Below are 23,680 nucleotides of genomic sequence, written 5' to 3' on the forward strand. Positions count from 1 at the left end.
CCCTGAACACCAAATTCCATCAGAATCTCCCTTAGTATCTAGTTGTTAGGCCTTACTTTAAGTGCCAGTGTTTCAAAGGGTTACCATGAAACCTTTCAGAAAAGGAGAAGGAAACCCGGCATTAGAAGCAGAGGTATCTGAGTAAGGAGTCTCTCACCGTATGCCTGACTCATGGCTGACCAGTTTGTCTCGGCTTCAGCTTCCTCACCTGTGAAGTGGAGGCATTTAGTTTTTCTCTGAGTGGTGTAGGAGATCCAGTGAATTCTTTTTTTTTTCCATTTTGTTCAGCAGGATCTGTAACATAATACTAACGGATCCACTTGAGCATTAGATGCATATTGTACAGCCTAACACCAAGGAGTCCAATAGGTTCCTCTGTTCAACCCCTTGTGAGCTCTTTCCTTACGCACCTGAATTCACTTCAGAAGGAAAAGCACTTGTCATTTATATGACAAGCTCTAAGAGCCTGAAGTGGAAGACACTGTAAATGGGCTTTATAGAATTACAGTGTTTTCATAAGAAATATCCCTTGGGCAGTTAACACACTCAATGACTGGAAAAAAGCTTCAATGCCCAAAATAAAGCAAAGTTCTGTTTTTTAAAAGCTGCTGTCTGTGTATGTCTAGCCTAAATGTTTTCGTTGCATGTTGTGGTTACTGATTGCACAGCTCTGGAAATGGCCTTCTGAAAGACAAGGACATGGCTGTACAGCATAAATGGAAAGTCTGAGGAATATTGAAAAAGGAAAAAGCAAATGTTAAAAATACTAAAGGCATATAGCATGGCCTGACTTCTCTGGGACTGCAGGCACAAAGAGACTGTAAATTAGCCTAACAGGTTCTGTCAGGGTCAGTTCAGTGTCCTAGAGGATCCTGTGGCAGAGAGTCAACATAAAAGCTTGTAGGCCTCTCCTTCTGTCTGCAGGCTCCTTAGGAGGCAAGGCTGTGGTATCTTAGAATGGTTTGGATTGGAAAGGACCTTAAAGATTACCTAGTTCCAACCCCCCTGCCACAAGCAGGGACACCTTCCACTAGACCAGGCTGCCCAAAGCCCCATCCAGACTGGCCTTGAACACTTCCAGGGTTGGGGCATCCACAGCTTCTCTGGGCAACCCAATCCAGGGTCTCACCACCCTCACAAAAAAGAATTCCTCCTTACATCTAATGTAAATATACCCCCTTTCAGATTAAAACCACTACCCCTCCTCCTATCACTACATGCGCTTGTAAAAAGTCCCTCCCATTTTTCCTGTACACCCCCTTTAAGTACTTGAAGGCCGCTCAGTAAGGTCTCCCTGGAGCCTTCTCTTCTTTCGGCTAAACAGCCCCAGCTTTCTCAGCCTGCCTTCATAGAGCTCTAGCCCCCTGAGCATCATCATGGCCTTCCTCTGGACCTGCTCGAGCAGATCTATGTCCTTCTTATGTTGGGGCCCCAGAGCTGAACGCAGCACTACAGGTGGGGTCTCAGAAGAGTGGAGCAGAGGGGGAGAATCACCTCCCTCCACCTGCTGGCCACGCTTCTTTTGATGCAGCCTGGGATACAACATGGCTTTCTGCACTGCAAGCGCACATTGCTGGCTCACATTCAGTTTTTCATCCACCAGCACCCCTCCAAGTCCTTATCCGCAGGGCTGCTCTCAATCATTCTCTGCCCAGCCTGTGTTTGTGCTTGGGATTGCCCCAACCCAGGTGTGGGACCTTGAACTTGGCCCTGTTGAACTTCATGAGGTTTGCACGGGCCCAACTCTCAAGCCCATCGAGGTCCCTCTGGACGGCATCTCCTCTCTCTAGAGTACCAACCACACTGCTCAGCTTCGCATCGTCCACAAACTTGCTGAGGGGGCACTCAATCCCACTGTCTGCATCACCGACAAAGACGTTAAACAGCGCAGGCCCCAATACGGACCCCTGAGACACGCCACCCATCACTGGTCTCCACCTGGACACCAAGCCCCTGACGCCAACTCTTTGAGCGCAACCATCCAGCCGATTCCTTACCACCAAGCAGTCTACCCATCAAGTCGATTTTAGAGACAAGGACGCTGTGTGCGACAGTGTCAAATGCTTTGCACAAGCCCAGGTAGAGGATGTCAGTCGCTCTTCCCTTACCCTCCAATGCCGTAACACCATCATAGAAGGCCAACAAGTTCATCAGGCACGATTTGCCCTTAGTGAAGCCATGTGGGCTGTCACCGATCACCTTATTTCCCATGTGCCTTAGCATAATTTCCAGGAAGCTCTGCTCCATGATCTTGCCGGGCACGGAGGTGAGACTGACTAGCCTGTAATTCCCCGGGTCTGCCTCTTTTCCCTTTTTAAAAGTGGGGGTTGTGCTTCTTTTCTTCCAGTCAGTGGGAACTTCACTGGACTGACCTCTCAAATATGATGGATAGTGGCTTAGCAACTTCATCTGCCCATTCCCTCAGGACGCGTGGATGCACCTCATCAGGTCCCTTGGACTTGTGCACATTCAGGTTCCTTAGGTGGTCTCAAACCTGATCTTCTCTAATGGTGGGCAGTACTTCATTATCCCCATCCCTGCCTTTGGATTTTGTGAATTGGGTGGTGTGGACAGAGCACTAGCTGGAGAAGGCCAAGGCAAAAAAGTTGTTGAGTACCTCAGCCTTCTCTATGTCGGTTGTAACCAGGTTTGTACAGTTTCTTTCATCTTCCTTTTGTGTCCTATGTACCTGAAGAAACCCTCATATTGCTTTTTACATCTTCAGCTCTGCCTTGGCTTTCCTGGTCCCCTCCCTGCACTCCCAGGCCGTATGCCTATAACCTCCTCAGGATGTGCATCCCTGCCTGCACTGCCTATGCATTATATGTCCCCTCATTCCCAGGATTTTTAACTGGGACTTAAAGAAAAAGTCATTGGTGGTCAAGCATTGTGAGGCCTCTTCTGTTTATCACTCATATAAATATCTGCCCCTATTTCCACCAGTTAGAATTCTTTGACAAGTCACAGTCTCCTTGTCCCAGTAAAGAGCTTGATTTTGGTAGTGAGTCTTTGGATAGTTTGTCCTTACTAAGTATATTTGGGCTGCTTCTTCCAGCTAGCTTTTTACCATCTCTACCTGCAAGTAAGAGCACTTGCAGCCTCTAGGAAGAGGAGCAAAACTGCATGGTCTCTATAGTGACTGAATTACCCAGATAGGTGACCAGAGGGTGTCATGGAGCAGCAAGCTCTTGCTGCTGTGCGAGGGAAGGCAAGCCAGGAGCAAAGGGTGACAACAGTTGTGCAAATGGTCTCATTCAGAGCCTCAGGCTTGCATGGAATTATTATGGGGGTGCTTTTAAAATACATCAAGATCCCATTTTGCTGCTTCAACCCATCTCCTGTTGAAATGCTCATTCAGTAGATGATAAGGAACATAATTCAAGACACAGTAATTTCTAGAGGTGCCCAGAATTAGGAAAATGGGATCCCTTTGCTATATGCATACAATGCAAATGCAGAGGACCAAGTCCTGTGATGGTACTGCCGGGAATAAATAGGATAACTATCTCACGATAAAGGAGATGGCAAGAGGTTTCTTGGATGAAATCACAATAGATCAGGCAAGCAATAATATAAGAACGGGGCTCTAATTTGAAATAAACTGAAGAGTAGAAAGCATGAAAAATGCTGAAATTAAGCACCCACTAATGCCCTTTGAGAACAACTACGAAACAGCAGCAGTCAAATGTAAGAGGAGCCAGAGGCTGTTTCAGACAGATGTATGTTTGGTTCTGCACAACAGGCGTGCCCAACTCTAAAACCCTCATGGGCTATTGGTTAAGCTGGTTTCTGATTTACAGGGGCGATCAACAATTAAGAGCTTTAGTTGGGGAGAATGGGAATTCACATTGCCCCAAAATGGTTATTGACACAACAGCCTCAATTAGGGTACTGCAAAAGCCCTGAGCCCTGGAGACGGTCTCCAGAATCACCAAACAAATGCAGCTTGTATCACACACGACATAAAGAAGAAATGGAGATTTTAGAACAGCTTTTTACTCTGACCGTGCAATTGGTAACTCCTGAGATTTGCTGTGTTCAGTTAGCACAGAATTCTGAACAAGAGAAAGGCATTTTAGAGATTACTTTCTCAAGAAGAAATAGTTTAACTCTGGATTCAGCAAATGGTGGTATTTGGCAACAGACCGGATGTACAGGAGAGAAACAGATGATTGCAGCAATACACATCTGTTGCAGGTATCTAAACACTGCTGAAGCAACATTTGGAGGGTACAGACAGGCAGATTCCAAACTGGAATGCTACGAAAAGACAAACCAGAATATGGACGAGTTCCCGTTCATGTCACTGGAACAGATCCATGTCTACAATCAGAAAGACAGTAAGTACCCAGAAGTAGCAAAAAAGGGGCACTGGCTTACAACCAAGAATATCAAAATGTAGGAAAAAGTGCCTAAGTAACAGTCAAGCTTTGGTTACTATGGTACTCAAGCAGAATAGAATAGGGGAGTTGTCAACGTAACAACGTAAAGTTCTGACTGCTGAAAGATCTTGCCTCAACTCCTGCGTATCCCAAGGCCATTCTCTGTTCTGTTCCTTCATTGTATGTTGTCTCCTCACATGATAATAATCACTGGCTGAGAAACAAGAGCACTTCAGCAGTGGTGGACTGACAGCTGAATGGTAGCAAAAAAAATTACCTGATTACTGGCTACATATGGTAATAAAATAAATGTCAGACACAGCTAGACCACAAATACAAAACAGTAGGAGACTTGGAAAACTCTGAACTGCAAAGAATGGAATGCAGAAAATCACGTAACATATCAAGGTATCAGTGAAACCCCATGTAGATAGCCCAGGAAATGGCAAGGGCCAGTTGTAATTCTGGAAACAGCAAATCCTGCAGTGTATCAGGTAGAAATACTAAAAGAAAGACTGAAACAATCTTAGAATAAGTAATTCCGCTAATAGCAGTTAAAGCTTTGGAAAAGCGTTCCAAAAATGTAACAACCAAATGGGTCTTTTTGGTTTGTTTTACAGGGTGATCCTCCAAAGGAGGACAGCTTGAAGAGAGTAGCTAGACCTATTAGTAGTACTGGTGATTTCATTAATGTGCTTTCAAGCGAGTGTGTTTAGTACAGAAAGACTCTAGGAAAAATTAATAATGGACAGTGGAGTACTATGACTGAACCAGGATAGAAGGAAGGCTGTGTAAGTCAGCACTGGAGGACACCAATCTGTCTAGAAATCAACTTGTTTCCAAAATTTAACCCTATAGTGCACGATTTTAGTTGGCAAGTGTGACTGATGTAAAAAACAGCATCTCCTTTAGAGACCTGTCAATGGAGTAACAAAATAGAACATTTTAAAGCTTTTTTTCTCAAAGTATTAAGAAGCCAGTGTTAATAGTTCTCTATAAGACCGATTGCTCCTAGAAAACAGGAAGAGTTTGAAAGTTTTTCTTCAATGCCTCAGGTATTAGAATATTCTCATAAGTGTAATGATTATTTATCCTAAAGTTTGTTTTACCAGAAGGGAAAGACAGAACTAGATTTGTTTTGCTGCATAAATTGTTTAATTTACCTTATGTGGCATAAGAATCAATCATCAGTTGTCATTACTAACTACTGATTTTTGTAGGTCACTGATGGTCGTAACAAAATGTGACACGTTATATATTATAAGATGCTAGAAAGCTAGTAGACTGGCTTGTAATTTTAAATATACTAATAGGCCGTATTAAAAAAACAAAAAGAGAGGAAGCCCCATTACATCTTCAGTTTTAAGACCACAGGTAACCTCTACTTAACACGTAGTTTTCTTCTTAACAAATCACTCCCATCTTGTGCAATGGATGTCATTACCAACAGAGATCATCACACTTCCAGAGCTGGCATAAGCTAGAGACATGTCCATCACCACACTTTCATCAAACACATGTTTCTGAACTTGGCATTAAGGGCCATTATCTAAGCTAGCGGTGGGAGAGACAAAACTATGAACTCGCAGTTCTCACAACCCACCTTAGAGATAATGGCTCAACCCTACTGCATCTTTTGTAGAGGACTATTGAAAGTAGGCGTATCTGGAAGAAGTATCCTCCACATCAGGGGAAGCCAAGTTTAACTGATTGTCCTGATAATAGCCTCTTTGAAACTCCGCCGGCAAGGTGCATCGTATCAGATCAAAGCCATTCCACTGTTCAGATCTGGTGAACACAGGTAATCCTTACAGACAGCCTCTCACAATGACATCTGGATACTGGATTTAACGCAGGACCTTTATAAGCACCATAGTTTGGGTAATCTTCATTAAAAAACATTGAGCTGAAAATTGGACTGTTTCCTCTTAAGGAAATCTTCAGACAATTACAAAACTCAATGGGAGATCCCACGAGTGGATAGCCCTGAGGAAACTGGAGCTTGTTTAGAACTAATATCTGCAGATTATTTGTAACTGCAGATTATTCTTAACATATGAATATGTTCATAGTTGGGTATTCATAATTCATAACCCAAAATGTATACAAACCGCAAGTACTTTTTAAAAAACCTTCAAGGTCGTATCAAGCTTACAAGTTGTAACTCAATAGCACCGAGATGTTTGGCTGAAGTCATCTGAGGTCATAGGTCAAACTGATATCCCAAACCATTGGTTGTTCTTCACAACTCATTGCTCAAAACAAATGAAATCACATTCCTCCCAGGCAGATGAAGCCCAAACTTAACACTGTCTTTGTCTGAAGGGCACCAATTGTCAATGAGCAAGACATTTCAAGTCAAAGTCAGTGATGTTAACCTCCACCCTTGGTTACCTCAGTGAAGTTGTGAACAAACTGGATACATGTGTAAGGGTATCTGGTTAACAACTATTCAACGTAAAAGACAAGACAATGAACAGGACAGGTGATAAGTGAAGCACATGTATACATAAAAGTCTGAGAGCAGCTAACTAATACTAGAGCTCTAAGACACATGTCAAGAGGCCATTAAAGGCACCACTCAAGTGTAACTCTGAAGAGATTCAGGCAGGAGCTTTGTAACAAATAGAACTATGGTTGGTTATCAAGCAGGGTCTCATAGGCAAGAACAGATTTATTTCAAGATGTCTGAAGCGGATTGCAGGACCACATACAATGTATCATAGGACGTCTAGGGGAATGACCACAGACCCCAAGGGAGGGGTGAGGATGGGTCAGGGAGAAACAAGCATAGCAAAATGGGGTGCGGAGTGAGAGAAAGAGTTGACAGGTAAGGTTGGGCACCAGAGCTACCAACTGCATACAAGCAGGCTTCTGGTCAGTAACCTTTGTCTGGCTGAGACATACGACTCATCATCATAGTGCGTTCTACACTTTTATTAAACACTATTGGTGCCTGTTCTCCGTATCATCATGCTCCTCACTGTTTGCGTACATACGTGTATGTTCCAATAGCAACCCTAACCAGGACTAGCCAGCAAACAGGCAAAACCCAAAATCTGTAGACACCCTAGGTCCAGGTTGAAGCTGAACAAGATAGCCAAGGTCTAGGCATGAATACCGCAGAGACTTAAAGTTATGGGCAGAGACTGGAGAGACCAGAGAACGTGAACATGTACTTGAGTTAAGTCACTGAAAGCATGTGCATATGTTCCACTAGCAAACTTTAAGCAAGTGGGAACAGGATCAGGCCACTTCTGCAGTTTCGGTTTTAAGCAAGCGCATCTAAGGGCACTGTCCTCTTGTTTATGTTAATCTATTCATTGATGGTCATGTCTGCAGTACCTGGGCATATGCATGTACCTTTGAAATTCTCACTTAGCTTTACTATTGGCTGGATGTGTGAAGGGGACAAGCAGCAGCCCTGCAGGGGAGGAATCCCCTGCACCATACTATCCACAAGATGTGGCAATCCTTAACAAAATGATCCATTATGGTTCACCCAATTTCATTTGCTACAGTAGAAATGAAAGCTGCACCATAAAGCAGCCCAAGGACAGTAACTTAACCATGAGTTTTATAATTGTGCTATCCCACTCGCCAAAGTATCTGTCAGATCCACAGATGGAATTGCAAACAGCTGTCACCTGTGGCTACCTGGAACTCCGCTGACACTTCTCAGTCCTCCAACATACACATAGCAGCTACCTCTTAAATGCCTACATCTACTGCTTTAGTGGAACATCTTCTGTGTAGTTCAAGACAAGCAAAAGTCCTGAAGTAGCCAGGCAGGTAACAGTTTCTGATGTAGACCGCAATGATACCACTAAAAGGTCACCCCAAGAAGTTCAGTAAAGACCAGAGGTAACAAGGCATAATCAAACTTCAAATATATTTTAGCTCAAGCAGACAAGCTCTTCCCAATCCTTTAGTAGTTGTGTGTATTGGAACATGTCTGCCCTCTAACTGGAATGACTTGGTGAGAAGTAGAGCAGGTTCTCACATCTCAGCATAGGCACTTTCACATAAGCTGCACCTTTGCCTGCCGGGGGCATATCTGTCTTCAGCTGTGGGCTCTAATAACTCCTACCCTTCATGTGAAGGCAACGACGACTGTAGAAATTTCACTGGAAAGCAGTGAGTCCTTGCAAGCCCCATCTGCCATATCACATTCAATGCACAGGTTAGAAGTATCAGCATTGTTCATGGTGTTACAGAAGAGAGATTGAGTGGGGAGACACGACGTGTGGGAGTGTTATTGGCCGACAACGACGCGGGGAGGAAAAAGGGAGCAGCAATATCTGTGGACGAGGTTTCTCCTTGGTTGCGAAGCTGTAAGATCTGCCGCAGCAGGGCCTTTCCTTCTTCTCTAGTCTGAAAACAATTTGTAAAAAATAAAAAATCAAAACAATACACCTATGGATGGGTGGTTTATGGGTCAAATTCAGTATGCAAGCAGTATAAGTTATTATAGTTTGTCATTCTATAAGGCCGCAAGCTATAAAAACCATCCTCATTTCTTTTTTCTACTTAAAAACATTAAGGTATGTCACTTTTTTTAGCCTTTCCTCATTTTATTAACCTGATTTGCATGTTACTTGGGTATTTCAGACAGTGTTACCATCAACCGCTGAAACTGTCTAAATATTCTGGCAAAAAGTAGATTGGAAAAGCTTCACAGAAGCTGAATCCAGGTTCTCCAGAGTTCCAAACAGCTTCATTAAGGATAGGCCAAACACCCTGCACTCAAGGCTACTGTTTACCTTTATGCTGAAGTTAAAAGTCTAGAATTGCCCACTTACAGATACAGAACCTCTCAGTATAGAGTAACATGCAAAACCCAAGTACTATTATATCCTCTGCATTGTCTACACACAGAAAGGCAAGAAAAAAAGAGTCATGTGAGTACCATCACTACACAGTGTGTGGGAGTCTGCGGCCATTTAACCTCTTCCCCACCACCGTGATTTTCGGCAGTCTTAAGACAGCCATGTGGAGCCTCAACTTGTTTAATTTAATGAATACCAATAAGGCATGGTTTAATTTTACCATCTACACCATATGTCCATGATTTTAGTCAATCATGAGCAGTATTAGTGATCAGGTATAAACACCACCACTCAGGATGCGACCTGCATGGTAGACAGCCCTCATTCCTTCAATAAAGGATTCCTCCTACTCTGAGGGGAGCCAAGGTCAAGGTCATAGTTCCCCCAAGAAAGAAACACCAATGACTGCACAACTACTCACATCATTGAACGCACAGCATTTCTGAGCACATGCTGAGGCTTCATCCCAGAGCTTACACTTGAAGTAGTATTGGGCCAGGTAACGGAAGGCAGTGCTGACCTCCAGATGTTCCACTATCTCCTACAGCAAGAGGGGTAAAAACCATCATCTTTGAGTGCCTTCCAAGGTAGCTCTACACCATGTTTACTTCTTTTATTCCCAAAGTATCTTACCCCACAGGAATAGATATCCTGGATGTATTTGATATAGCACTGAGCTGCCTGTTCAGATTCATTCAGCTGTTCATGTAGCCTAGAAAAGGAGAAAAATGGGCCACTGGAACAAGACTGCACTGTCAAAGACCTTTTTGGTGTATGAGAAAGTACCTACTCAACCTGACATGGACTAAAGCCAGGTCTTTTCCTTCAGAATTTGCAAGACATGCACCATGTCCTGCCCCTCATGGAAAGAGATGATCCAGGTTGAGAACATTCATATTACCAGGAAGGGAGCCAGTCAGATACCAACTGCTAGAAGCAGTAAAAAACAAAGCAGGGACCGTAGCTTATTCTGTTACACTTTAAAGCTTTCAACAGACTTTTGCCACCCTATTTACTGCTATTTCCTCCAGTGCTCCTTCTTCCCCCGCTACATCCCAAAGTCTTTGTACAGCAGTTTCACCTTTCATTTGCCCATTTCCTTCCCCTTCACTTTTCCACTTTGTAATACTTTATCCCTGCCAAAAATTAGTGCTGACATCCGAGTGTTCACATTTATTTCACATTAGACCCTTTCCCAATGTCAAAATCATATACTGGAAAGGGGAGGGGGCAGGAATCAATCAATCTACAATGTTATACATCATCTACCATCATGAATTTCTTTAAGATTCAATACAAATACAATTGCTAGCACTGCCTGCTCAAATCACCTCAGGATTAGGAGGTCCCTTGCAACCCACATTATGGTATGATTCCCTCTAATCATCCTGAGGGAAGCTTAAAGCTAAAGCTGGACACCAGAATTCAGTCACTACAGACCTAAAGACACCAGTTATTACACAGTTCCAAAAGTAATACTACCTAACAGCAATTCCACTTGTTTTCCATTTAGTATTTCATCATCAGGTATCAAAGTGCTCGTTCCATGTAATACAATATTGACAGTGATAGTACATACTCACTTTGCCAGTTTCACCAGTGCCATTTTCTCCACATCTCCCACAGCATAAGCTCTCCAATAGCACTGTCAGGGAAGGAAAGTCAGTCAAGTACATCACAAAAACGACTCCAGCTCATGACTCATGCAAGCAAGTCAGAAACAGAAAACGTGGCTTTCCTGCAAAGGCACACATGTCATCTATAGACTTTTTATTTATCAGTTGCTCTAGTCACATCTCAGTAAAACTTTCCCAATTGTAACTGCCACAGAAATGGTTTCAGTAAGCTCCTAACAAACACACTGCATTTCCACAATTTTGCTGCGAGTCCATCTAGTGTCCTGGGAGACACCCTAAAGTCTTACTCCACACATCTGTTTTCACTTACCTTTTTAGCTTCCACCAACTGATTGAGTTTCTCATAGCATTCTCCTAGAGCAACCAGCATACGAGAATCATTTGGTCTGTAAAAGAGCAATTCCTACATGTAGTTTAATGGACAGCCAGCTGATCTCAAAGGGAGTGGGGGGAAATCTACATCTGGCAGTGTCTGTCATCCTCCCTTACACAAAACATCACTTATGCTCCCAATAAGTGCTTTAACTGACAAAGCCTTTGTTAATAGTTAACTAATACAACTAAGAGGATTTAGAATAGCGAGACTGCACAAATCCCATAGCATTGATGTTCTCCCTTCCCCAAACTTAGTTCCTCCGTGTAAATTCCTTAGCTAGTAGCAACAACATCAGAGCGAACACCAATAAACATGGCTCCATTCTCAACTCTACCTGAGCTGGTGGGCCCGTCTGTAGTAATAGAGGCAGTAAAATGGCATTTTGAGGATTTCATAGGTTTGCCCCAAGCCATACCATGCTCTGTAGTCCCTTTTGTTCACCTCTATTGCATGTCTGTCAAAGAAAGGGAGATGAACTAGTCAGAAAGCAGTCAGGATCAAAACCAAGACAGAACTCAGCAGAAGACTAACAAAAAATAGAGGATACTACTTCAATCCTTATGTATACAGACTCAAACATCATTTTGTGCACTACGCAAGTGATACCTGTAAGCCTGGATGGCTGCAGATGTGTTCTTCATTTCCATATACTCATGTCCCATGAGCGTCCAGGCTCCCAGATAACGAGGATTCAGTTTCAAGGCCCTCTGGAAATACAGTGCTGCTTTTTCATGCTGGGAACGCAAGCTATAATAATTCCCTAAAGCAGAAGTCACAATATATAAATAAATTCAAACAACCCACAAACAAAAAAAAAAACCCCAGCAGAGAAGCAGAAAACAGATGGAAGATGTATTATCCTCTACCTCCTAACTTAAATTATAAAGAGTCCTATTAAAGGCAGATGTGATTCAAACCTGAAGAAACATGATAGCAGTCCATTCTTCAGTGTTTTGGTCAATTCATTTCTGGTTGTACTAATCAAGATCCCAACCCCCGGCCTTGAAACTTACGTCATGATCCAACCAATCAATTTCCTGGTCCTGACACACAATTATTTCCATTGGAGTTTCAAGACTATAAATAAAGGGACTATGAGCTACATGGGCCTTCGTAACGATTTCTTCAAGTCCTTCCTGCACAGACAGTACTACAGCACCTCTTTCAGCAAGAAATGAGGGAAGAGTGTACTCTATCATTTAGTCTGCTTTTTAGACTGCCTGAAACCACGTTTACCAAGTGGTTTTGATAGCTGTGCTGACTGATCATTTTCACAAGTGTTTCTAAGATTTCCTCACACTGCCTGCAGACAGCATAAGAACAACACATAAAAGAGCTGACTCTCACCAATTACACAGCAGGTCTCAACACGATACTTGTCTATCTCACAGAGATTATGAGCCAGATAGCTCAACTCAGGCTTCATGCTCTAGTGAAACAAGGAAATGAAAGTTACGAGAAAAGGAGCATGGTACGTGCTTCAACATGGTCATGTTTCAAAGAAAACCTAGGCAGTTAGCAATGCATACATTTCATCTGTTTCATGGCATTGCGAAGTGGAAAGCTGAAGCTGGAAGCTTCTATTCAGAAAGGCTAGATGGCATCAGCTGCTTTGCCAGTGTTTAACATACCTCTCATAAAGACCATCATTACAGACAGGCAATTGAAAGAATGCTTACCCTTACATATAGCAAGTTGGAGAAAGTGTCCATGTTTTCTATCCTGTATGGATCTTGTTTCCTTAGCTCATTAAAGATGGATAAAGCTTTGTCAATATCTGAAGAAAGAACAGCAGATGAGACAACAAGAACTATAAATACCAAGTTTGCATTAAGAGGATCATTCCTACTAGCTAGTAAGTGTCACTGACCTCGGATATTGTGGTAGGCAACTGCAATTTGAGAGATGATGTAAGTGCTTTTGGAAAATCCTGCATCAACGAGACTCTGATACTTCTGCAGAGCCTCCTCTATCAGCTGCAGCTCTGTATAAATGTGTGCAAGAAAGAACTCTTTCATCCATGTATCTGGCAAGGACAGGAACTTCAACTAGCAAGAACCAAAGAAGAGGAGGAAGAGATGACAATCAGTATTCTAACAGCCACCTGTGGCAAAGAATCCATTATCTTCCCTCCCATGATTTAGCAGATGGTCTTGAGGTAGGAATCTTTCCTGAAATCACTTTCTTAAACCGTAACACCAACTACAAAAGAGCAGTATTAGGACTAAGAATTAATATCAGGTTCTGCCAAAGGAGAGACTAAATAATTGCTATAAATTGAGACTATTGAAACAGGAAAGAAGCACCAAGACATCCAGTCTAAAAAAAATCAGTACAATATGGACCATGTAACTCTTGTTTACTCACTCCCCATCTATTCCTATGACTGCTGAAATTGTAGAAGAATTGAACCCATTTCATTTGGTCAATCACTGAAGGAATTATTGTTTTTAAATCTGACAGCACCTGACTTCAGGTTCACCCACTGGCCTTATTTCTCCATTAAATTCAGAAGTCCTTCAAAAGACTGCACTTTATTCCTATGTTTGAACCTCAATATCACATCACTATTTTTCATGAGCTAAGTGAACAGACTCCAAATAACCTCATCAAAACACATCTCTCTTCTTCCACAGATCAGTAAGGCTCTCTTCTGTGCCACCTCTACTTTTTAAAATATTCCACCAGCCAGAATTGACTGAAGAATTCCAGGAGTGGTCTCATAAAATCCCATGCATAAAGAAACACAGTCTATTTTGTTTCTACATGTAAGTTCAATTCTTTGATGCAGTTCATCTCACACGTGCAGCTTTGCATTTGATAAAGGGAACAGTACATAGTGTTTTAGTTTTAAAAGCAGTGATTCTATATACCCTTTCAGGCTACCAAAAATGCTCAATAACTGTGGAACTAGAACCAGATTAAAAGAAGGGAAAAAAAAAAAAAAAAGAGAGAGAGAGAGAGAAATATCTTAGAAGGATCTCCTTCATGTGATAAGGCAATAACCCTACTGACAACTACCTCAGAATATGTGAGTTAGCCATTTCTTAAACCACTTTGTAGGTGAATGATAAGAAATAAGCCCAACCTCTATAAAGATTCTCAAGCTACCGTATGGCAAGCAATTGAAGAAAAAGAGGCTTTACCACATAATTTACTTTCTTGGATTGCCTTGCCTAACAGTCTCACAGATTAAAGCAGTGGGCGACATCAGTCTTGTGGCAACTGAACCATTGGTTACTGAATCAGGTTAAATGCTGGAATTTGTTACCGCATCTTGATATCTCCCAAGTTTTACCATCTCTTTATCTGTAATCAAGTTGCAAAGTTCCAGCCAGGCTCCCCAGTGCAAAGGTAAGACATGGGCAGCTTCAACGAACACATCTATTGCTTCTTTCACCAGGTCCAGCTTCCGCAGCACAACACCGTACCTGTAAAGTTATCAGGTTAATCAGAATCATAAGACTCTGCATATCCACACAAATACACATTAATACATTAGGAATGCATGCAGACACTTACAGATAAAGGCCAAATCCATCCAGTTCCCGTGCTTTATGTTTCTTGCTGAGCTCAACTCTCAATTCTCGTAGAGCTTCATTTTTCACCTGACCTTTTTCCAGAGGTCCTACATGAAGAGAAAGTCAAACAGCTAGCTTTCAATCAAGATTCTTACCACAGCAATTACAAAGTGTTGGGTATATTCAGAATCGTCACTGATGTGACCTCAAGGCCTCCCAGTATGTGGTTATTTTCCTCTTTTTAAAAGAAAATCACTTCATCTGATCGCCTGCTTAATCAGAAGAACTAATAGATGAAAATATGTAACCTGTATTAAGCCAATGAACTAAGAGAACATGAAAGAAAACGTGTTACAGCACACTATTTTCCAAAAATTGAGGGGAAAGCCATAAAATCAAGATGATTTACATGAAGAGGCATTACGGGAAGCTTCACTACATTGTCTTGTGTTCTCTGACACCAGAGACTTACCCAAACTATCCACTGTTTCATCGTCCTTCTTCTTCTCCCCTGACTGTGGAAAACAGAGGAAACCCAAGATTACATTACAATAGCACATTCATTACAGAATCATAGAATCATTAAGCAGCAGTTTGCCAAACTGAGACTTCACAAATATCACAGTTCTAAAATGAACACCCCTATCTCCCTCCACCCCAAACATATTATTTGGATTTCTAGGTGGTCATTTGGAACAGAATAGGCAAAGAAAAAGGTATGGCAGGGAGGGGCGGGAAGCAGGGGAGGTTAATGCCAAAAGGCAACTTTTCCTTCTATCTTACCAGGTATCTAGAGTACATATACAAGAAGTAAGCTTTCTGACTCTTGCAGCCCCGTAGAAAATAGGCAGCCCTGTCATATTCCTTCAGATCAAAGTAAGACTTGGCTAATGTATAGGCATCCAGATCACGAGCATCCTCCTGCAGGGACACAGAAGAGTTTAAGTCCTCAGAAGCTCTGACATGCTTTAGGAAAAACGCCTAGTTATAAACATATCAGTGAAACTGCTCTGAAAGCTAAAAACGTAGTTTATTCGTCCTCAAAGATGGTTTAAGTACCATTAAAGAAGTCCTTCCGTTCCCTCACATGATCCAATTCCTAGTTCTCAAATAATGAGCACAAACTAGTTAGAAACATTTAAAATAAACAGATTCCAGAAAACATGATGCAGCAAGCTGCTAGAAGGCGTGGATTAGCTGTTCAATGAGCATGAATGACCATAAATGAGAAACCTACTCAGGAATTCCATATCAAACAATACTAATCCACTAAGTGAAATGCAAACATTTCCTTGGTAACTATGCCTTGAAAGGCATTTGTGACATGTCACACTGCTGTAATTTAACAAAACAGGCATAGAACCCAAGTCCTCTGTACACCTACGGAGATGGGATGGCAATACAACTTGTTCCTCCTGTGTCCTAAGGAGCACAAGTTTAATGGCACAACGTAATTTGCATTACGAGAAATTCTGGCCCTAGTAAAGACGAATAAAAATTTAAATTAAGGAGTGTGATTTCAAACTTTGCTTACAGAGTCCCTCACTTAGGGCACAGCACACGTAAAACGGAATGCTTTCATCTGGGAAAGCACGTCCAGCTCGGTCCGCCCCACCGAACACAGGACGGAAGGGCACTTCGCCGCCTGACAGAACCATCGGCACTCAGAGCAGCCTCCGGCACGTACGTTTTTAAAAAGACCACGGTCGCCTTTTTCCCTTAATAGCTGCAGAGAGGGTTAAAAGCCGGCCCGCGGTGCTCGCTCCAAGGGGAACCACGGCCATGTCAGCCCCACTCGGCCGGGCTCGCCCCCACCCCGCCCCAGCCGTACCTCCGTGAGCGCCGGCGGCGGCGGCAGCTCGCTCAGCGGCAGCGGGTCCAAGGCAAAGGCCAGCTCGGAGGCCCTGCGAGGAGAGAGACCCGTTAGCCCAGGGCCCGCGGGGCGCGGCGCGGGGCCCGGCCCGCCCGCGGCGCTCACCACTTCCCGCTGTGCTGCAGGCCGCGCTCGCGGCTCCGCTCCGCCACGCTCAGCAGCTGCTTCTTGATCTCCCGCAGGTCCGAGAAGTCGCCGCTGCCGCCCAGCCCCGCCGCCATCCCGCCGGCGCGCCTCCCAGCCAACCACAGCCCCGCACACTCAGCGCCCTCCGCCCTGTAGACGCAGCCTTCTCCTTGGGCGAGCTCGAGAGGCCTCGCTACCAATCAAAGGAGGCGCGCTGAAGCCTTGCCGCCTGATTGGCCGGTTGTCGCGGAGACGCGCTCTCGCCGCGTAGCGCTGTGCAGCGGCCGCGATAGCGGAGCCTGGGACTGCGCTGCGGGCCGGGAGGGCGGTGGCTCGACTCGGCCCGGCCCGGCTGGGCTGGGCTGGGCTGGGCTTGCCTCGCCTCGGCCCAGCGGGGCTCGGAGGGCCCGGCGGCCCCGCCCGCCTATCCGCCCGCTCAGGGTGGGGGGGGGCCTCGACGCGCCGCTGCCGCGTCGTGCGGCCGCCGCCTCTCGCCGCACGCCCCGCCCCATCCCGCACCGTACCGCACCGTACCGCGCCGCGCGGCCTTTCTCGGGGCTGAGGCCGGCTGGTCCTGCCGGGCCGCACGGCGCGGCCCGTGCTGCGGCCCTCGGTGCTGCCGCCCGAGCGTGGGTGGCGGCCTGAGGAACGGGGAGCGGGCGCCGGGGCCCGCGTGAGGAGCGGCCTCTCCTGGGGCTCCTTCGTCCCCTGTCTCGGTCTGGTCGCCCGGGGGCCGAGGCCCTTGCCGGGAAGTATCTCCTTTTGGAGCGGGGAGCGGGAATTATTGGAACCATTCAATTTGGAGCAGCCTGCTGAAATCAAGGTTGACAGAAATTGCCCAGTATATTGGGTTATTTATAGTCTTTCTTGGTCTTTCAAATAGACAAAGCAAATTAGCCCATTGTTAGAGGTTTGGTTTTAATAGTGCATGGTTTTTTCCTCTCTTAATTTTAGGCAAACACGTTGCAAGCTCGGTTGTGGCTTTGACGGGAAATACTGCCATTACTCTGCCAGGCTGTATGTGCAAGATGTAAATAAAAACGTCTTTGTTGTTATTGGTATTACAGAGATGGGTCTAGTTAACAAAAAATGCCTGACTCATTCCCTCTCCTTGCCCTGCCCCAAAACACAGATGAAGAGAGACTTGGAACTTTTCTTTCTGAAAATAAATTTTTTTTTGTCCTTACAGTCTCTTTTGTGTTCTCTATATCTGGGAATCAGCTGTTAGAGTGGGCTGTTCTGTACTCCTAAATCCTGTGTTCGATAATTACATTGTTCTAATTTAAGGGCGTTCAGGTTTTGAAGAATCCAATGAGTGTTTATTTGTCTGTGGTGTGAGGTCTGTGAAGTAATTTTATCAAAGTCTGTTTACCTTCAGCTTTGGGCCCACTGGGTATTGCGTACTGTTTTCCTGGCTGGAAACTGTGACAATATGCTTGAGGTGCTCTGTGAGGTTTCAATAAGAAATACAGAACCTTCTGCAAAAATGCACCAAATGCTACTTATTTGGATGCTTGCTTAAATCTAGGCAAAATACCCTTTATGTGGGGTTCCTAATGTGTGCCGCTCAGGCAGCTGTGCTCTAACTGTTCATACGATTGCTCTTCTAGAAGAGCAGCAGTTCTGACAGCTATGGCATACTGGGCTGTTTAGTGAGAAAACGTTTATTTTTTGGTACCCAGCCAGGTGGGTCTGGGTGTGTGAATAGTTGTCCCTGCAGCAGCTCGCCGGCTGCTGATCTTTGTGATTCCAACTATTCGGCTGAAGGTGGCGCTTTGGGCTCTGTCTTGAAGCATCAGGAAGAGGATGAAAGGGTACTTAATGATGGCCGAGAGTTCAATAATTCAATTGCTCGAGACTTGCTTCATAATGAGAACTCATAATTCTTCCTGTCATTCCATTGTGTAATACATGCGTCTTTTAAGTGACACCCAGGGCTGGTTTTTAGAGCAGGGGACTAATTATATCGTCTCTGCATGAAAACCGATAATATCTTAGGGAGATATGGATTAACTTAGCCGTACTAACTGTGTGCTGTTGGAAGAGCAGGCGTTTGTTCACCATGTCATTGCACAGCTACCTGGGTGACTTCTCTAGTCCCTCACAGAAACATGGTGACAAAACCAGTGAAGGTCAGTGCGGGGGAAATAAGTCCATCACACAAATGGGGTGTGTAGATAGTTACTTTAAAAGGATAGTTACTTTAAAAGGATTTTTTCCCCCCCAAAGTTAAGATCTTAAAACGTTCAGCTGATGCCCAATGAAATCTGATATAAGTGGCCTTCACCAAGCCAAGTGCCTTGCCAATACAGGAAATTTCATCTGTTGACAGAGTTAGAGAAAATCCAGACTTTTGCATTATCTGAATTCAACTTCTTTATAATTATGATGATGATGCTGTCAGACTTGTTTAAATATCAGCTGTGATCACAGGTTCTTGTATAATTTTACACTGAGAAATTTGACATAATAAGAACTTCTTTTCTACTGTTGGTTGTGTTCTCTATTTAGCACTGTTCATGCAACTCTTACTTCTGCTTGTTGTACAGTCTGCCAGGACATCATTGAGGTTAGAGCCTGGAAACCATGTGACCCGAAGATGGGAGGGAAACCATTTATTCTTGATTCACATCAAGACTGAGGAATAAATTCTCACAAGCTGGATAGTTTCAAAAGGCAGGAGATTGCCTATCAGAAGTGAAGAAGGTTACCCAGACATTTGTATCAGCTCAGTGACGCAGTTACTGAATTCTTGAGCATGGAATTACTTTTATTTGTTTAAGTGAACTCTTGTCAAACTTCTAATGGAGACAAGCTTTTCTTTCCAGTATCCTTTATCCTTTCTAGTAGTGTTATTACTCCCAGAAATTACAATCATTTTTATTTCTGGACTCTGTGTGTGCTATGTTAGACCTCTTTAAATGACCTTTGGCTCAAAAAGAGAAAAAAAAAGCAGTATGAATTCTTTCTCTGTTAGAAAACAAGAACTTGGTAGGTACTTGCCATACTTTTTAACTGTTCTGAGCAGAGTTCTGACAACTTTAAGCTACATGTTCCTTTTGCACCGAATTGTAGTAATTTACATTGGAGGGCATTTTTTGGTCATCAGGTCTAACCCCCTGCAGAAAGTAGAACCAACTGTAAAGCAAGATCCAACTTCAGATTTGTCTGTACTCCTGCCTCATTTAACAAGGTGTGACTTTTTAAAATTATTTTTTCTTACCTGTCCCGCCCCCCACCGCCTCAGTCTTGGTACTGGGATGAAGAAATGCAGCATGGAGCCTCTCTGGCAGGAGTGGGTCTGCCCTGGTATAGGCTAGAAGTTATCAATAGTCAGTGTAGAAAGAGGACACTTTAGCCTGTCTCTAGTTCCTCTGCAGAGTACTGGTAATACTTGAATTGCTGGTATAGTTGCTTAGGGGTGGTACAGTACTGGAGAGAAGTAGCAGAGCCTTTCTTGGGATGTGAGAGGGAAGACTGGCAACGCGAGCGAGGCTGGTAGGGAGTTGGGAGGATATGCAAAAGGTCAGTAAGACCAACACGAGCAGAGAGGAGTGGGATCTCTTGGATCGCAGTAGACGGTGCCTGTGAGGGAGGGAGCACCACAGAGAAGTGGAGCCGCTGGGGAGAGGGTGTGCCGACACTACCAGCTCAGCTTTCTCTTAATCTTAGCAGGGGGTGGGGTTTGGCTACACTTGTCCTGGTTAGATACTTGTAGAGCATTTCTGATGTCAATAACCTCCACAATTCTCATTGCCACACCATTTTCTTCAGAATGGATGTTAAAATGGGGGCAGGGCAGATGAGAGGGGTAGGAGGTACAGAAGGTACAGAAATGCTTAAACAACTCAGGTTTACAGAATGCTGTTAGACCATGGGACTAGGGGGACCCAAGCAGCTGGGATGGGGACTTTGCAGGGTGTGGAGAGTGGTAGGAAGGTCGGAGTGGACGTTTCATGTATGTGGAAAACAGCCGCCATCTTCTGTCGTCCTTCTTTGGGGTACTGTGGGGTTTTCAGTAAGGTCAATATGAAGTAGTGAGTGAGCTGGAGCAGGTATCTCTACTGTCTATATCTGCTATTAGGAAGTTCTCACTGTAGGATTTTCTACAATCTGAGGAACAGTTGTCAGCACCAGCTGGCAGAGACTGGACTACAGGAACCATTGACTTGGCAGCTTCGTGTTCCTGGTGAAGCCTACATGTTTGGGTTTCCTTTCATACTGGTTCTGACCTGGTTATTAGAGCAGACAAGTGACAATCTGACACTGGTCGCAGTAGTTCTGGACGTGATTACTGGCAGAGTCATTAGCAATTGTTTCAGGTAGTGTAAATCTTTTAATTCCAAGACAGATCTGTGAGTGGACAAAGTGGGAACTCTGTGAATAAGCGTGAAAAGAATACAAACCCACAGGAGGAGGAAGAATTGTTTACTATAAACTGGAGGTCTGACAAGTGATGTGAAATTAAGAATGCTATGAAAAAAGCAGAGCAAAACTTTGTTGGTGTGGACAGTGATATTGTTGGGGCAAAAAATAGACATCCCATGCTGTGAAATGACACTTGAAATGCACTGAAAAAAGGGACATTAGGGTTTGCAATCTTTGGGCAGAATAGAAGCCGTGTTTTTTAATACGATTTTTCTATCTTCAGTTTGGGATTTTCCCCCACCCCATTATTTCTTCATGTATATACCGATTGTTAATCTTGTAAATTATATATGCTGCATAACAAAACCAGGGAGTCATTTATTAATTATGGGGAATTGACTACAGGATATCTCATGTGACAAAGTTGCATTATAGTCCACAGTCATAGCGCTGACCAGTACAATCTAAAATGTCTGATGTCCAGAGACCGTGTTAACATGAGTAATGGAGCACAGAATATAATCTTTTTTCCTGGCTGTTTGATGCAGTGCTATCTACCCTTTGCCCTTAGGCGACAAACGGTGATAGAATACACTGCAGGGGAAGTTTATAACTGCCCTGATTGAAAACAGACACGTCTTCGTTACAGACATGATAGAATAATATCGTTCACTGCAACAGTTGTTTACTCTTTTCGTCAGAAGTTAAATGACAGGTACAGTGCAGATAGTCCTGGAAAGCACGTAGTCCTTGTCCACAATGTTATAGCGTGCATAGCAGCGCAGCGAGCTTTCATACACCCATGTTTTGTGTTACAGGGATTCACCAAGAGGACAAATTGTTGGCTACCACAGCCCTGGGTTTAATGTGGCTGTGGTAAAATTTGCTCTGCCCCCTTGCGACACTTCTGTTGGTGGTAGACTAAGCAGCTAGATATATTGCAAAAGATTAGTTGTGGGTGTATGTTCTTTTCTGCTTGTCTGCTCTAGAAGGGTAAAATGAGTAGTTGAGGGACAGTACTTTCTTTAATTGCTGGTGGGCAAAAATCTTGAAATGAAACCTTAAAAATATCTGAACACCTTTAGTTTCCTTTGCCACGTTGCTTAGGCTACAGTTTCCTGATCCTTCTTCATCCACTCCAGGCTGCGTTATCCTAATGCCTCTGCCGTGCTGGTGGTAGGAATTATGCAGCCGTAGAATCAACTGGATTGGGAAACTGATCTGGCTTTAAACAAATTTTGAGTGAAACAGTACTTCAGCTTTCAGCTGAATTGCCTTGTCCACCTTGTGGGGAGGCTGTAGGACTGCTCACTTGATGGCAAAAAGGCTACAGGAGTGCCTGGGAAGCATGGGACTGTCCTTTGCAGCAGCAGTTTGGGCTTAGTTTGCATTCAGGCGGTTTGCAATCTGTGTGTTTCATCTGCTAGTCAGAAGGCAGCACTAGCTGTGAAGAGAGTTTTGTAGCGTGGACGCCTCTGTGCTGGGGTCTTATGGCCAGAGGTACCAGGTGGCAGTCAAGCTGAAACACCTTCCTGCTGGAGTTGACCCAATGGTTTGACATGAAAAACCATGTTTTTCTTCCTACAATTATTATTTGTAAAGATCTGTATAAGAACTGCAGAAATGTGTGTGGTTTTGTATCCTGATCACATCAGTGTTATTTTAATTTTATCTGAAAGTGCTGGTGTTATCATGCTGGATTGCTTTAGGTATTTTGATCATTTGGTCCAAACACCGGTAAGGCTTGGTTTTGTTAAGGTTAGTCATTTTATGATGAACGTATTTTATGTTTAAGGTAGTCTCTCTACTAATAAGAATTTCTCATGTTGCTAGAGCTTTACAGGCCTTTGCATGTAGCTACAACAATCCTTGCGATTTGCTGTTGATCCATTATCACAGACTGCTAGCTGCATGCAGACAAAAACTATTCCTGCTCCAAAGGAAATACTGAATTGTCTCCGTGGAATGCAGTGTAGCATAATGAAAAAACTGTCTTAAAATAATGTAGCGGAGTACTGACAGTTATTTCTGTCCGTGCTGCTACGTACAGCGTGGTGCTGGAACAGCAATGTCGGAACAGGTAGTGACAGTTATGAGTTCACAGTAAATTGTCTTTTTTGGAAGTAAGGAGACAGAAGACCATCTTGTGACCCAGAAGCTACTGTAAGAGAGTTAGAACTATCGTATTCTTTGCTTGTGGTAGGTGCAAAATTGAGATGGGGAACATTTGGAAGCTGAATAATGTGTTACGGTGCAGTTCGGAAAGCTTCTCTAACGTTCAGCTGTAATAACAACTTCATTGACACCTGAACTAATTTATCCTCTGATTCACAGCAGGTAGGTGCTGTTCTTTCTATACTCTTTATTGCCTGCTTTCCTGCTTCAAAACTGAATTCCAGGAAATCTGCCTATGACTCAAGTAATACTGCATTATGACATCAGAGTAGGCTTTTGTGTGTTGTCAGTAATGTCTTTTTTTCCTCTCTCTTGCTCAGGTCTGAATTGCTTTCTTGGGAGGTTAATTGAGATGAAGTGACATAAAATGCCTCTGAGGACTCTGGAGTCATG

At 43.8% G+C, this 23,680-nt stretch overlaps 1 protein-coding gene across 1 annotated transcript; it reads right to left on the bottom strand.

Annotated features, from left to right (window-relative positions):
* Positions 1–8,257: 8,257 nt before the first annotated feature.
* Positions 8,258–17,089, bottom strand: CDC23 (cell division cycle 23). Its single transcript, XM_075103059.1, has 16 exons — positions 16,724–17,089; positions 16,577–16,649; positions 15,529–15,666; positions 15,218–15,260; positions 14,747–14,852; positions 14,523–14,655; positions 13,095–13,272; positions 12,904–13,001; positions 12,572–12,653; positions 11,831–11,984; positions 11,559–11,678; positions 11,159–11,234; positions 10,795–10,856; positions 9,845–9,923; positions 9,633–9,752; positions 8,258–8,756 (listed from the first exon to the last, which is right to left on the bottom strand). The coding sequence occupies exons 1-16, from the start codon at positions 16,837–16,839 to the stop codon at positions 8,586–8,588; spliced, it is 1,749 nt and encodes a 582-aa protein (XP_074959160.1). The 5' UTR covers positions 16,840–17,089; the 3' UTR covers positions 8,258–8,585.
* Between the last annotated feature and the right edge of the window lie 6,591 nt (positions 17,090–23,680).

The sequence above is a fragment of the Phalacrocorax aristotelis genome, chromosome 8 (genome assembly GCF_949628215.1).
Source record: "Phalacrocorax aristotelis chromosome 8, bGulAri2.1, whole genome shotgun sequence".
Taxonomy (NCBI): domain Eukaryota; kingdom Metazoa; phylum Chordata; class Aves; order Suliformes; family Phalacrocoracidae; genus Phalacrocorax; species Phalacrocorax aristotelis.